Source organism: Salvelinus fontinalis, unplaced genomic scaffold (assembly GCF_029448725.1).
Source record: "Salvelinus fontinalis isolate EN_2023a unplaced genomic scaffold, ASM2944872v1 scaffold_1950, whole genome shotgun sequence".
Taxonomy (NCBI): Eukaryota; Metazoa; Chordata; class Actinopteri; order Salmoniformes; family Salmonidae; genus Salvelinus; species Salvelinus fontinalis.
In genome coordinates, this window is record NW_026602159.1 from 3548 (window position 1) to 20865 (window position 17318).

The 17318-nt window shown below is 42.8% G+C and overlaps 1 protein-coding gene across 1 annotated transcript; it reads left to right on the top strand.

Annotated features, from left to right (window-relative positions):
* Positions 1-2888: 2888 nt before the first annotated feature.
* On the top strand, positions 2889-15711 carry LOC129850353 (acidic leucine-rich nuclear phosphoprotein 32 family member B-like; the record flags this gene model as incomplete). The annotated part of the gene is made up of 7 exons (XM_055916803.1): positions 2889-2964; positions 6766-6915; positions 11877-11999; positions 12220-12391; positions 14108-14181; positions 14261-14303; positions 14405-15711. Coding segments are annotated over 7 exons (796 nt in total), but the record flags the coding sequence as incomplete, so codon positions are not given.
* Positions 15712-17318: the final 1607 nt, after the last annotated feature.

Below are 17318 nucleotides of genomic sequence, written 5' to 3' on the forward strand. Positions count from 1 at the left end.
AGGAATCTCAGACCATACGAAAGAGAGGTTGAACAGACTGGTAATAGGGGTTGCAACAATGGCGGCAGATAATTTTAGAAAGAGAGGGCCCAGATTGTCTAGCCCAGCTGATTTGTACAGGTCCAGGTTTTGCAGCTCTCTCAGAAATTTGCTATCTGTATTTTTGTGAAGGAGAGGCTTGGGCAAGTAGTTGCGGGGGTGTGGAGTGGTTGGCCGGGGTTTGGGTAGCCAGGAGGAAAGTATGGCCAGCCGTAGAGAAATGCTAATTGAAATTCTCAATTATCGTGGATTTATTGGTGGTGACAGTGTTTCCTATCCTCATTGCAGTGGGCAGCTGGGTTGAGGTGCTCTTATTCTCCATGGACTTTAGTGTCCCAAAACCTTTTGGAGTTAGAGCTACAGGATGCAAATTTCTGTTAGGAAAGTAAAGGCTAGCTTTTTCAAACTGACTGCGTATATTGGTTCCTGACTTCCCTGAAAAGTTGCATATTGCGGGGACTTTTCGATACTAGTGCAGTCCGCCACAGGATGTTTTTGTGCTGGTCAAGGGCAGTCAGGTCTGGAGTGAACCAATATCTGTTGGCTATATCTGTTCTTAGTTCTACATTTTTTGAAAGGGGCATGCTTATTTAAGATGGTGAGGAAATTACTTTTAAAGAACGACCAGGGATCCTCTACTGACGGAATGAGGTCAATATCCTTCCAGGATACCTGGGCCAGGTCGATTAAAGGCCTGCTCGCAGAAGTGTTTTAGGGAGAGTTTGACAGTGATGAGGGGTGGTCGTTTGACCGTGGACCGATAGCGGATGCAGGCAATGAGGCAGTGATCACTGAGATCCTGATTGAAAACAGCAGAGGTGTATTTGGAGGACAAGTTGGTCAGGATAATATCTGAGGTTGCCCATGTTTACGGATTTAGGGTTGTACCTGGTGGGTTCCTTGATAATTTGTGTGAGATTTAGGGCATCTAGTTTAGATTGTAAGGACTGCCAGGGTGTTAAGCATATCCCAGTTTAGGTCACCTAACAGAATGAACTCTGAAGATAGATTGGGGGGCAATCAATTCTCATATGGTGTCCAGGGCACAGCAGGGAGCTGAGGGGGGTCTATAACAGGTGGCAACAGTGAGACTTATTTCTGAAGAGATTTTTTTTTTTAATTAGAAGCTCTAAATGTTTGGGCATAGACCTGGAAAGTATGACAGAACTTTTCAGGCTATCTCTGCAGTAGATTGCAACTCCTCCCCCTTTGGCAGTTCTATCTTGATGGAAAATGTTGTAGTTGGGAATGGAAATCTCAGAATTTTTGGTGCCCTTCCTAAGCCAGGATTTAGACACGGCAAGGACATCAGGGTTGGCGTACTGTGCTAAAACAAACTTAGGGAGGAGGCTTCTGATGTTAACATGCATGAAACCAAGGCTTTTACGGTTACAGAAGTCAACAAATGAGAGCGCCTGGGGACACAGTGCCCGGGTTAACCTCTACATCACCCGAGGAACAGAGGGGGAGTAGGATGAGGGTACAGCTAAAGGCTATCAAAACTGGTCTTCTAGTGCGTTGGGGACAGAGAATAAATGGAGCAGATTTCTGGGCGTGGTAGGATAAATTCAGGGCATAATGTACAGACAAGGGTATGGTAGGGTGCAGGTACAGTGGAGGTAAACCGTGGCATTGAGTGACGATAAGAGAGGTTCCATCTCTGGACGCACTAGTTATGCTGGATGAGGTCACCGCATGTGTGGGAGATGGGATAAAAGAGGTATCTGTGGCATGATGAGTGGGACTAGGGGCTCCGCAGTAAACTAAAACAATGATAACTATCCTAACAACAGTATACAAGGCATATTGACATTAGAGAGACCTAAATCGAGGCATAAAGCAATCACAGGTGTTGATTGCGAGAGCTAGCTAAGACAACAATGGGTAAGACAACAACAGTTAATCAGCTAAGACAACAACAGGTAAAATGGTGATGAATGGGCAGAGAGGGTCAGTTAACTACACACAGGGCCCGAGTTCAAGGCCGGAGCCGACAGATAAACAAAATAAACAGCTTAGTGGGCACTATGGTGTTTAAAGGCTGATCTGTAGTCAATGAACAGCATTCTCACATAGGTGTTCCTTTTGTTCAGGTGGGAAAGGGCAGTGTGGATTGAGTTTCCGTCATCTGTGGATCTGTTGGGGCTGTAAGCGAATTGGAGGGGGTCTAGGGTGTCCGTGAGGATGCTGTTGTGAGCCATGACCTGCCTTTCAAAGCACTTCATGGCTACCGCCATCATTGTTATACTAATTTCCGCGACGCATATAAGGCCCTCCCCCGCTCCCCTTTCGGAAAAGCTGACCACGACTCCATTTTGTTGATTCCAGCCTACAAACAGAAACTAAAACAACAAGCTCCCGCGCTCAGGTCTGTTCAACGCTGGTCCGACCAATCTGATTCCACGCTTCAAGACTGCTTCGATCACGCGGATTGGAATATGTTCCGCATTGCGTCCAACAACAATATTGACGAATATGCTGATTCGGTGAGCGAGTTCATTAGGAAGTGCATTGACGATGTCGTACCCACAGCAACGATTAAAACATTCCCAAACCAGAAACCGTGGATTGACGGCAGCATTCGCGTGAAACTGAAAGCGCGAACCACTGCTTTTAACCAGGGCAAGGTGACCGGAAGCATGACCGAATACAAACAGTGTAGCTATTCTCTCCGCAAGGCAATCAAACAGGCTAAGTCCCAGTACAGAGACAAAATCAAGTCGCAATTCAACAGCTCAGACACAAGAGGTATGTGGCAGGGTCTACAGTCAATCACGGATTACAAAAAGAAAACCAGCCCCGTCGCGGACCAGGATGTCTTGCTCCCAGACAGGCTAAACAACTTTTGCCCGCTTTGAGGACAATACAGTGCCACTGACACGGCCCCCTACCAAAACCTGCGGGCTCTCCTTCACTGCAGCCGAGGTGAGTAAAACATTTAAACGTGTTAACCCTCGCAAGGCTGCAGGCCCAGACGGCATTCCCAGCCGCGTCCTCAGAGCATGCGCAGACCAGCTGGCTGGTGTGTTTACGGACATATTCAATCAATCCTTATCCCAGTCTGCTGTTCCCACATGCTTCAAGAGGGCCACCATTGTTCCTGTTCCCAAGAAAGCTAAGGTAACTGAGCTAAACGACTACCGCCCCGTAGCACTCACTTCCGTCATCATGAAGTGCTTTGAGAGACTAGTCAAGGACCATATCACCTCCACCCTACCGGACACCCTAGACCCACTCCAATTTGCTTACCGACCCAATAAGTCCACAGACGACGCAATCGCAACCACACTGCACACTGCCCTAACCCATCTGGACAAGAGGAATACCCATGTGAGAATGCTGTTCATCGATTACAGCTCAGCATTTAACACCATAGTACCCTCCAAACTCGTCATCAAGCTCGAGACCCTGGGTCTCGACCCCGCCCTGTGCAACTGGGTCCTGGACTTCCTGACGGGCCGCCCCGAGGTGGTGAGGGTAGGTAACAACATCTCCACCCCGCTGATCCTCAACACTGGGGCCCCACAAGGGTGCGTTCTGAGCCCTCTCCTGTACTCCCTGTTCACCCACGACTGCGTGGCCATGCACGCCTCCAACTCAATCATCAAGTTTGCGGATGACACTACAGTGGTAGGCTTAATTACCAACAACGACGAGACGGCCTACAGGGAGGAGGTGAGGGCCCTCGGAGTGTGGTGTCAGGAAAATAACCTCACACTCAACGTCAACAAAACAGATGATTGTGGACTTCAGGAAACAGCAGAGGGAGCACCCCCCTATCCACATCGACGGGTCAGTAGTGGAGAAGGTGGAAAGTTTTAAGTTCCTCGGTGTACACATCACGGACAAACTGAATTGGTCCACCCACACAGACAGCGTCGTGAAGAAGGCGCAGCAGCGCCTCTTCAACCTCAGGAGGCTGAAGAAATTCGGCTTGTCACCAAAAGCACTCACAAACTTCTACAGATGCACAATCGAGAGCATCCTGTCGGGCTGTATCACCGCCTGGTACGGCAACTGCTCCGCCCACAACCGTAAGGCTCTCCAGAGGGTAGTGAGGTCTGCAGAACGCATCACCGGGGGCAAACTACCTGCCCTCCAGGACACCTACACCACCCGATGTCACAGGAAGGCCATAAAGATCATCAAGGACAACAACCACCCAAGCCACTGCCTGTTCACCCCACTATCATCCAGAAGGCGAGGTCAGTACAGGTGCATCCAAGCAGGGACCGAGAGACTGAAAAACAGCTTCTATCTCAAGGCCATCAGACTGTTAAACAGCCACCACTAACATTTAGCGGCCGCTGCCAACATACTGACTCAACTCCAGCCACTTTAAAAATGGGAATTGATGGAAATTATGTAAAAATGTACCACTAGCCACTTTAAACAATGCCACTTAATATAATGTTTACATACCCTACATTACCCATCTCATCTGTATATACTGTACTCTATATCATCTACTGCATCTTGCCATCTTTATGTAATACATGTACCACTAGCCACTTTAAACTATGCCACTTTATGTTTGCATACCCTACAGTACTCATCTCATATGTATATACCGTACTCTATACCATCTACTGCATCTTGCCTATGCCGTTCTGTACCACCACTCATTCATATATCTTTATGTACATATTCTTTATCCCTTTACACTTGTGTGTGTATAAGGTAGTAGTTGTGGAATTGTTAGGTTAGATTACTTGTTGGTTATTACTGCATTGTCGGAACTAGAAGCACAAGCATTTCGCTACACTCGCATTAACATCTGCTAACCATGTGTATGTGACTAATAAAATTTGATTTGATTTGAGTGCTACAGGGCGGTAATCATTTAGGCAGGTTACCTTCGCTTCCTTGGGCACAGGGACTATGGTGGTCTGCTTGAAACATGTAGGTATTACAGACTGTGTCAGGGAAAGGTTGAAAATGTCAGTGAAGACATTTGACAGTTGGTCCGTGCATGCTTTGAGTATACATCCTGGTAATCCGTCTGGCCCAGCGGCTTTGTGAATGTTGACCTGTTTAAAGGTTTTGTTTACCTTGGCTACAAGAGCGTTATCACGCAGTCACCCAAAACAGCTGGAGCTCTCGTTCATGCTTCAGTGTTGCTTGCTTCGAAGTGAGGCATGTTTGACAAAGGGTTATAATTATTATTTTTTATCGAATCATGGCTTTGTTAATCAGAATACGATGTGATCAGATCTTTTTCTAAAGTGCTTAGATGTTTCTTTGCAGCAAGACTATTTCTGATGCATTTCATGACATCCAAATGCAATCAGTTATGTGGAATCTCAATCCCTAAAGAGGGTTTAACCAAACCTCTGCCTGGGAGAAATGTGCTTCCTCATATGATGCGTGCTGCTACCGAACCAAAACAAAAGTGTGAATAAAGTCAATGCAATTTGCCTCACTTTTTTGAATGAAGTTACTGGGTATAAACATATCACATCAAACAATTCATTGGCGACACAATGTTTAGAAGAGGTTCAGAGAGCGGAGCATTTATTCCTATCATGCGTATTCTATGTGAAACCATAATGTGCAGTGCATGTGCATACACAAATTCTACAGCCCGTATAGCTTGACCGAGGAATTTTGTTTGCTGGATACCTTGACCACATTATCCTTGTTTTACTCATTTCCGTTCTGAATATTTCCTTCAATGTTGCTTATAAAACACTGATATAATGTAACAAACTGCCCTACCAGTCGTTCGCTCAATGGCTAGGCAATCCATTTCCTACAATAGATTTGAAGGTAATAATATCATTTTCTGGGTATATTTGCAATTTTTCCTGTTGCTGTGGGGTAGGTAGTCAGGCTTCTCTTGCAGCTCATCTGCTTAAGGGCAATGGCTAGCCTGTAGCGAGCTTGCTAACAAAAAGCATTGCATGTGTCATTAGTGACTGAACAGCGGGCAAGTGAAGGTAGAACTGTATTGTGCGGTTCTTCCTCGTGGCAGCTGGTTTAAAGAAACAACCGCGGTGCCTCGACATAAAACATCATGCAACCAAATACCTTTATTGATGACTCCACTCGACAGCCTTATCAATGTTTCACTTTGTTAGTGTGCAAATCATGATCTTTGATATTCAACGTTTTTTCATCATTACGTTTATATTCAATTATTTATATTTTTAATTCCATAAAGTTATTCTTGCCAACCGGTTTTCGACAACACTTTGGTATATAGCTAGAGCGGCAGGTAGGCTAGCGATTAGCGTGGCCCATGCTATCCAGGATCCTCGGGATGTCCCAACTCAGATGTTACCCCATTGAAGTTGACATTTTAAAATGGCTAAGGTTAGGTAAGGGTTAAGGTTTTGGGTAGGGATGTCCCAAGGATCCCAGATGACACTAACCGTTATTGTTGGGCCAATAACTCGAAAGGTCTCTAGTTCAAATCCCCAACGCGACAAGGTGTAACATCTGTGGTTGTACCCTAGAGGCACTTAACCCTAATTGCTCCATGGTCGCCGTAGATAATTACAGACCCTGACAGAGACCCCACTCTCCGAGGGTGTCTCAGGACATTTGTAAAATAGAAATAAGCACTCAAATTATTATTTATCATGTATGCATAAAATAAAGTTTGCATTCTCAATTGAGTTTGTAGTGCAGGTGTAAACAATGCACGCATGCCTAAAAAAATAGAATCTTTGAATTTCATGGATTACAAATGTACACATTCCATTTAATTTTTTATCCTTATAGGTACGGGAACTTGTCCTGGACAACAGCCAATCAAATGAAGGGAAAATCGAAGGCCTCACAGAAGAATTTGTCAATCTGGAATTCCTCAGTTTGATAAATGTTGGCTTATTCTCAGTTTCCAACCTTCCCCGACTTGGGAAACTCAAAAAGGTAATGTTTTGCTTCATTTTATACAAGCACTCACTCACTCACTCAAAAGTTTACTCATTCAACATTTTTTTCTATATTTTTACTATTTTCTACATTGTAGAATAATAGTGAAGACATCAAAACTATGAAATAACACATGGATATACATTAACCAAAAAAAGTGTTAAACAAATCAAAATGGATTTTCATCCATATCGGGTGAACTGTTTTAGAAATTACATTACTTGTACAGTCGGCCCATTTTAGGGGACCAAAAGTATTGGGACATTCGCTTATACTGTACCTTCCGAAAGTATTCACACCCCTTGACTTATTCCACATGTTGTTGTGTTACAACCTAAATTTAAAATTGTTTTGTCACAGACCTACAGACAATACCCCCTAATGTCAAAGTGGAATTATGTTTTTAGATATGTTTACAAATTAATGGCTGTGATAGAACTGAAGATGGATCAACATTGTAGTTACTCCACAATACTAACCTAATTGACAGAGTTAAAATAAGGAAGCCTGTACAGAATACAAATATTCCAAAACATACATCCTGTTTGCAATAAGGCACTAAAGGAAAACTGCAAAAAATGTGGCAAAGCAATGAACTTTGTCCTGAATAAAAAGTATTGGATTTATCCAAACATAACACATTACTGAGTACCTCTCCATATTTTCAAGCATGGTGGTGGCTGCATCATGTTATGGGAACGCTTGGAATAGTTAAGGACTAGTACATTTTTCAGTATAAAAAAAAGAAACAATGTGCTAAGCACAGGGAAAATCTGGTTCAATCTGCTTTCCACCAGACACTGGGAGATTAATTCATCTTTAGTTGGACAATAACCTAAAACACAAGGCCTAATCTGTACTGAAGTTGCTTACCAAGATGACACAATGTTCCTCAGTGGCCGAGTTACTGTTTTGACTTAAATCTACTTTAAAATCTAGGGCAAGACGTGAAAAATGGTTGTCTAGCAATGATCAACAAATAATTTGACAGAGCTTGAAGAATTTGGAAAACAATAATGGGCAAATGTTGCACAATCCAAGTTTGGAAAGGTCTTAGACTTACCCAGATAAACTCAGTTGTAACCACTGCCAAAGGCGCTTCTACAAAGTATTGACTCAGGGGTGTGAATACTTATGTAAATGAGAGATTACTGCATATAATTGAATACATTTGCAAGAACTTCTAAACATGTTTTCATTTTGTTTTTATTTGATTTTGAATTCAGGCTGGAACATAACAAAATGTGGAATAAGTCTTGGAGTATAAATACTTTCTGAAGGCACTGTATGTGTATTAAAGTAGTAAAAAGTTAATTATTTGGTCCCATATTCATAGCATGCAGTGACTAAATCAGGGTTCTGACTCTATAAATTTGTTGGATACGTTTGCAGTTTGTTTTGGTTGTTTCACATTATTTTGTGCCCAATATAAATGAATGGTTTGTCATTTTGTAGTCAGTTTTTTTGTAAATACGAATATCATGTTTTTTGGCCATGTTCTGTTATAATCTCCACCCGGCACAGCCAGAAGAGGACTGGCCACCCCTCATAGCCTCCCTTCTAGGGAGTTTTTCCTAGCCACTGTACTTCTACACCTGCATTGTTTGCTGTTTGGGGTTTTAGGCTTGGTTTCTGTACACCACTTTGTGACATCAGCTGATGTAAGAAGGGCTTTATAAATACATTTTATTGATTATTTTGATGTTTCTAAACTTATTTTAATGTGGATGCTACTAGGGCTGTCCCCATAAAAATATATTGGTCAAACGAGAGTCGTCCTGTTCTTTCGACCAATCGATTGGTCAATATTTAAACTTCTTTATCCATAATTGACATAGACACCCTATGTGCTTATGTATTTTATGTGCCTATGTATTTGAATAAAACCAACTACATATGCACTGAGCTTGTCTGACGCTTTAAGCACACTGTTTGATTAAATAATTAAGCCACACAAATGACTCGGAGCCCGACGGTCACACAGTGTTAAAAAAATGACAGGGAGTGCCTGTGTGACTGGTGCATGTTGTCTCGCTCACCTCCCTACTGCAGCAAAAGGCACCACAGTAAGTGTTTATTGCACTGTCCCTGCTAAAGCTGCATAGGAGCAAGCCTTGTGTGAGTATTACATGTGCCAAACAGTTGCTTTAACATTACAAAAAAAATGTCTGACAATTTGGAACAGTGTAAACAACACTAAGTGTTGTACCAGAGTCTTATCTAACAAAAAATGATATAGCCTTTATTACAGCAGACTGAAAACAGTTGCATGCATTAGTGAATTGCTGTTTATTTATTGTTTAGGTTAATTATTCAAAGCTTCCTTTAATTTTAAAACTAAAATGCTTGATTGCATTTTAAAGTCTGAATGTTTCGTGTGATGGCAGGAATGATGGATTGATTGGATTGATACAGTAGCCTATATATTGAAATATAGGCCTAAGTTACGGTATTAACTTAACAGGACGCACTCTTAGGCCTACAGCTCTATGGTGGTTATACAAGGATACTATACTATGCCTAGAAATGATAACGATCATAATTGTAATAATAAGAAAAAGGAGGGTATAGGAGTGAGAGCTGTGTGCATATTAGGTGTGACAAAGGGGTGCTGTTAGATTACCATATCATTTTCCTGCCTGTTTGGAACAGTGTAAACAACCAAATTATAAGTAATACCAGTCTGTTCTAACGAATAAAAAATGTAATGCTTTATTACAGCATAGCAAAGATTTAAAAACTGCTAAATTCAGTCTGGTATGAGAACGGTAGCCCCCATCTGCAAAAGCAGGGTGTCTTTTTTTACACAACGTTTAAAGCAAACATCTTACATGGTAAGCTTCGATTTGTTCCTGTGTTTGAGCTATAGCTACATGGCATGGGAGGTATGAAATTAATCATTGGGTTGGTTGGAACAAATCTAGCCTATAGCCAATGTTATCTGATGTATGACTTAATGGCAACATCGAAGTGGCGCCGACAGAGATGGTCGCCTCGCTTTGCGTTCTTAGGAAACTATGCAGTATTTTAGTTTTTTTATGTATTATTTCTTACATTGTTACCCCAGGAAATCTTAAGTCTTATTACATACAACCGGGAAGAACTATTGGATATAAGAGCAACGTCAACTTACCAAAATTACGACCAGGAATATGACTTTCCCGAAGTGGATCCTCTGTTCGGACCACCATCCAGGACAATGGATCTAATCCCAGTAGCTGACCCAAAATGGTGCCACAGAAGGGGCAGACAGAGCAGCCTCCTGGTCAGGCTCCGTAGACGTGCACATCGCTCCCGAGTATACTACTTGCCAATGTCCAGTCTCTTGACAACAAGGTAAACAATCTGAGCAAGGGTTGCCTTCCAGAGAGACATCAGAGATTGTCTCTGTTTCATGTAAACATGGCTCTCTCGGGATATGCTGTCGGAATCGGTTCAACCACCGGGCTTCTCCATGCATAGCGCCGACAGAGATAAACACCTCTCTGGGTAGAGGAAGGGGCGTGGGTGTATGCTTTATGATTAACGACTCATGGGGTAATCATAACAACATACAGGAGCTCAAGTCCTTCTGCTCACCCGACCTAGAATTCCTTACAATCAAATGCCGGCCATATTACCTCCCAAGAGAATTCTCGTCAGTTAGTCACAGCTGTGTACATTCCCCCTCAAGCGAACACCAAGACGGCACTCAATGAGCTTCACTGGACTCTATGTAAACTGGAAACTAGATATCCAGAGGCTGCATTTATTGTAGCTGGGGATTTTAACAAAGCAAATTTGAGAACAGGGCTACCTAAATTCTGTCAGCATATTGATTGCACGACACGCAGGGCTGATACTCTCGACAACTGTTACTCTAACTTCCACGATGCATACAAAGCCCTCCCCCGCCCTCCCTTCGGCAAAAAACAGTAGGTTACTCTGGCTGGAATTGTTACTCTTATCAACCGCAGACAGCGACCACATCCAACACAGGATTTTTATAAAATATTAGTTAGTTGTAAAATATTAGATTTTAGTGTTGCACCATTTATTTTTGCATAATATAACCATATACAATTTCAGTATCACATGCCTTACAGTGATGTGATGGACAGTGCCATCTCCGTGGCCTCCACAATGGATTAGTTCACTGAGAGAAGTGTGAATCAGATAAGTGTTTTGTGTACCATGCGACTGCTCTACAAAATAAATCTTGGTTGATCAACAACCTGTCGACCAAATAATCGACCAGTCGACTAAATGGGGTCAGCCCTAGATGCTACCATGATTATGGATAATCCTGAATGAGCCATGAATAATGTTGAGAGAGAGTTGGATGCAGAAATGTTATAGCCCCCCCCCCCCCCCCCCCCAAAAAAAATGCTAACCTCCCGGTATTGTAATGGTGAGAGGTTAGCATGTCTTGGGGGTATGCTATTTGTACATCTAACTTTCTCATCATTATTCACAATTTATTCAGGATTATCCGTAATCATGGTTGCATCCACATTAATGTAGACCTGTTTAGACTTACTTTTATTGTACACAAGAACAAATTGACTCAAATGACACCATTTGTCATTACCATTCATTTATATTGGGAACAAAATAATCTGAAACAACCAAAACAAACAGCAAATGCATCCAACAAATTTGTGGAGACACGAGTTTGATGTAGTCATTGCGTGCTATGAATATGGGACCAAATACTCAACTTTTTAACTACTTTAACACACAAGTGAATTTGTCCCAATACTTTTGGTCCCCTAAAATGGGAGAACTATGTACAAAAAGTGCTGTAATTTCTAAAATGCTCACTTGAAAATTCTCTCAAATTTAAAATTGACAGTCTTCACTTTAACCACAGTCGTTGTATCATTTCAAATCCAAAGTGCTGGAGTACAGTCAAAACAAGAAATGTCACTGGCAAAACACTTTTGGAGCTCACTGTATATCTTCACATTATGTTGCAGTTGGAACTCGGTGACAACAGAATCTCTGGTGGCCTTGACGTGCTAGCAGAGAAACTCCCCAACCTCACACATCTAAATCTAAGTGGGAACAAACTGAAAGACATCAGCACATTGGAACCTTTGGTAGGTACATCAAACTCCCGGTAGAGCACAATACAGTGCGACACCATCTCATTGTCTCAGGCTATGCCTCAAATGACACTATTCCCCATATAGAGTTTTGACCATAGACCTAGTTGGCAGTGTGATGTTTGTTTCCCTATATGGCTGTGGTCAAAATTTGTTTGCTAGCCTATATGTGTTGTTCACCCCCTAATTACCCTACACCCATTTGGTCCCACAGAAAAAGCTGGGCAGCCTGAAGTGTCTGGACTTGTTCAACTGTGAGGTGACCAACCTGAACGACTACAGGGAGAGTGTGTTCAAGCTGCTCCCTCAGCTTACCTACCTGGATGGGTACGATGTGGAGGACCGAGAGGCATCTGACGTGGATGGGGTGGACGACGATGATGAGGGTTGGCAACCATTTTGTTTTTTTTCCATGTTTTGAGGAAGTATAAGAAAATGAAAATGCAGTTGAGAATGTGGGTCTTCTGTAGCTCAGTTGGTAGAATGTGGAGCTTGCAATGGCATAATAGTGGGTTTGATTTCCGGGACCATCCATATGTAAAATGTATGCACACAACACTGCAAGCAACTTTGGCTAAAAGCATCTGCTAAATGGTATATCATTATACACTGAACAAAAATAAACGCAACATGCACCAATTTCTTATATTTTACTGAGTTAGTTCATATAAGGAAATCAGCCATTGAAATAAATTCATTAGGCCCTAATCTATGGATTTCACATGACTGGGAATACAGATATGCATCTGTTGGTTACAGATACCTTAATGGTAGGGTCGTAGATCAGAAAACCAGTTAGTATCTGGTGTGACCACCATTTGCGTCATGCAGCGTGACACATCTCCTTTGGATAGAGTTGATCAGGCTGTTGATTGTGGTCTGAGGAATGTTGTCCCACTCATCTTCAATGGCTGTGCGAAGTTGCTGGATATTGGCAGGAACTGGAACACGCTGTCGTACAAGTTGATCCAGAGCATCGCAAACATGCTCAATGGGTGACATGTCTGAGAATGCAGGCCATGGAAGAACTGGGACATTTTCAGCTTCCAGGAATTGTGTACAGATCCTTACGACAAGGGGTCCTGCATTATCATGCTGAAAGACGAGGCAATGGCGGCAGATAAATGGCATGACAATGGGCCTCAGGATCTCATCGTGGTATCTCTGTGCATTCAAATTGCCATTGATAAAATGCAATTGTGTTCATTATCCGTACCTTATGCCTGACCATACCATAACCCCACCGCCACCATGGGCCACTAATGTTCACAACGTTAACATCCGCATTCCGCTCGTCCACACAACACAATACACAAAGGTGAGCATTTGCCCACTGAAGATGGTTACGACGCCGAACTGCAGTCAGGTCAAAACCCTGGTGAGGACGACAAACACGCAGATGAGCTTCCCTGATATGGTTTTTGACAGTTTGTGCATAAATTCTTCATTTGTGCAAACCCACAGTGCCATTAGCTGTCCGGGTGGCTAGTCTCAGACGATCCCGCAGGTGAAGAAGCCAGATGTGGAGGTCATGGCTGGCTTGGTTACACGATCTGCGGTTGTGAGGCCAGTTGAACGTACTGTCAAATTCTCTAAAATGACGGAGGTGGCTTATGGTAGAGCAATGAACATTCAATTATCTGGCAACAGCTCTGGTGGACATTTCAGCAATCAGCACTCAATTTGCATGCTTCCTCAACTTGTGGTATTGTGTTGTGACAACTGCACATTTTATTGGCCTTTTATTCTCCCCAGCACAATGTGCACCTATGTAATGATCATGCTGTTTAATCAGCTTCTTGACATGCCACACCTGTCAGGTGGTTGGATTATCTCGGCAAAAGAGATGCTCACTAACAGGGATGTAAACAAATTTGACAAATACACTTTTTGTGCGAATGGAAAAATGATTGGATCTTTTATTTCAGCTCATGAAACATGGGACCAACACTTTATATGTTGCGTTTTATATATATATATTTTTTTCAGTACATGTTAGAAACCATGTTAGTACATCGTGGATATTGTCATGCAAGGGGATTCTATTGTGTTGGGTTTTTCGACAGTGGATGTGATGTATTTCTTTGCTCTTTTTTTTTTAGGAGGAGCAATGGATGAGGATGGAGAAGAGGAAGACTTTGACGAGGAGGATGATGAAGTCAGCGGTGACGAAGAGGTAAAGCCCCTTTTTGGTTTGTTTGTGACCCAAAAGATCAACGGGGATATGGTTTGAAAGCACTGTCCTATCTCCCCAGGAAGAAGACCTTGGTATTGATGATGAGGATGACAATGATAATGGTATGTCATTCTTGTACTTTTTGTCACAAGTTAATGTTAAAAAGTTAAACTGTTTGATACTTTACGAAGTATAATATTATTACCCTTTCTCATTTCCCCAGAAGTTGAGGCTGTCCAAGGAGAGAAGAGAAAGCAAGAGCCTGACGACAATGATGATTATGAACAAAAAAAGAAAGGCAATCAAGTTACCAACCCCTTCCCTCTCCACCCTGACACCCACCCACACCCTGCCTACTCTACGTCTCTCCCCCAGCTTTGAGCCCCCGTGTGGGGAAAGACTGTACCGGACAGGTGGTTCAAGTGGAGCTGCCTCCGCCCCATGGAACCGAGAGCCATCCTCAAGGAGCGCACCACTCCGCATTCCACTTTTTCACTGTCAACTCCCCCTTTATGTATACCTGTGTGAGGACTTTGGTACTGTATCTAGTTTTGGGTCTGTGCTTTTTAATATTTTGTTGGATGAATTATGAAGAGAAAGTTGTTGTTGGGTTTATTTCTTCCCTCCATCTTTTCTGTTCCTTATTTTTTTTTAATAAAATGTATTGCTATAGCAACTTTGTGAAGAGGGAGCTAAGATTCAGTGTGGCCGCCTGTTGCACAAATCAAGGTTGTAGCTACAAGTGCCTGTCGCTCAACTCCTGCAGAGTGCAATGGGTTGCCTTAGTGGGAAAAGTCTAGAACACTCATCACACAATATGCAGCAAATACCTCAATGGATACTTCAGTCACTCCATGAGATGACATGTTGCAGCTTATTTTATTTTGAATGGGAGGGAAGGTAAAAAGACGGCAATACGAACACATGAAATCAAAGTTTATTCGTCACATGCTTTGTATACAGGTGTAGACTAACAGTGAAAAGCTTACTTACAGGCCCTTCCCAACAATACGATGGTGCTGTAGGCCTTCACTTTCCTACAGAGCTTCCCAGGGCTAGGTGGTCATCTACCTGGCTGATGTAGGCCTTGAGCTCCCCCAGCACAGGGGTGAGGTCTTTGCCTGGGTATTTAAGAGCTGAAGGCATCGCCTGGACGGAGGATGTGAATTTTGGATTTTAATTTTGAGTGGAATATTCTGTGGTCTGTGCTGACTATTCCGTCTCTCAACCCCCAAGTCCAACTGGGGATCAACAGTACAGGAGAAAGAAGCTACTGAGTCTGAATGCAGCTTCTCCACACTGGTGGTCCCCTCTTCTGATGGTACACTGGTGCTCCCCTCTTCTGATGGTACACTGGTGCTCCCCTCTTCTGATGGTACACTGGTGCTCTCAGGTTAGACGCCACAGTCATAAGTATCTGTGTCAATGTCCACTCTACTGTGTGGGGAGTCATAGAGATGTAGGGTGCCTGTGATCGTATCCCAGAGAAAGATCTGAATAGATTAAATAGATCTGAATTCATACATCTGATTTACGTTGTAAGATATCAGTGATTGTTTATGCCGCCTAACAAAAGTACACATTTCTGCGCATGTGTCGTAATTTCTAGCTTGCCAACCAGCAACTTACTAACTGCCAACCAGACAGCCTGCCAGGCCTTATGCCACATTCAAGTGCTGGTCGGAACTAGGAATGCTAACTGGTTGAACGTAGCATGTGTATAACTAAAACCAATTAGTAAGTCTGACATTTCCGATTTGCACATGAATGGGGCATCACTGACGATTTATTTTGCTTGCTGGCATTAGTGCAGTGTTTAACCAATTCGCAGCCTCCTAGTCGGTTGCACACACACACGGTTCAATTGCAAAGTTGACTCAATCATTTAACTTCTACATCGGTGTTGTAGGAGGTCGTTTCCACTGCATTACACAGGCGGAATGGTTTATTTTATATTGACCTTGGTAGCCATGTTTGTTGCTAGCATAAATTCTAAAATGGGGCGCCCTTTATTACAGTGCACTTTTATATATCCACCAGCAATAATACATTTTGTTTTTACAGCATGTCCAACTATATTTGATTTATTTTTTTTTTTTTCTGATTCAGTAGGGACCCAGATATTTAGCTAGCTAGCTACGCAAACAAATGTTTCACTAGTTCGAGTCATCCACATCTTGTAGGCTATAGCTACCTAGCCATAATGTAAAGTTTTATATTTAAGCAGCAATAAGGCACCTCTGGGGTTTGTGATATGGCCAATATACCACGGCTAAGGGCTGTTCTTATACATGACGCAACGTGGAGTGCCTGGATACAGTCCTTAGCTGTGGTATATTGGCCATAAATCACAAACCCCCAAGGAGCCTTATTGCCAATTTTATAAAGGGAAAAGGGGGATACCTAGTCAGTTGTACAACAATGCTTTCAACTGAAATGTGTGTTCTGCATTTAAGGGGGCTGCCTTAATCGACATCCACGTCTTCGGAGCCTGAGGAACAGTGGGTTAACTGCCTTGCTCAGGGGTAAAACGACAGATTTTTACCTTGTCAGCTCAGGGATTCGATCCAGCAACCTTTCGGTTACTGGCCCAATGCTCTAACCAATAAACTGGTTACCAATTTAAATGAGAGCAGTAAAAATACATGTTTTGTCATAGCCATGGTATATCAGACTGTATACCAAATGTATCAGCCAATCAGCATTCAGGGCTCGAACCACCCAGTTTATAATACTAGTTTGCTAACAGTCCATTGAAGTTATTGAGGGGCCATTGCCAGATACAATGTGGCAGATCATCTTCTACTCACCTAGCCTCACATCTCGACAAATGTTATATTGTTCAATTTGATATTCATAAACTAATTTATTTTCTGCCAATTTAAAGTTGATTTGTTATATACTCTGGTCAGTTTTAGGTAGACCCAATGATGTATATAAACCCAGGATTGCTGATGCTATTTATTGGCCATTGAGGCTTTGAAGCCATATTGGCACTCCATAGTAGGAGCAGTCCTCCATAGGAATGAATGGGATTCTGCAGTATTTCAATTATGTTTCAAGGTGGGGGGGGGGGGGGGGGGGGTCAAAAGTAACAGTCAGTATCTGGTGTGGCCACCAGCTGCATTAAGTACTGC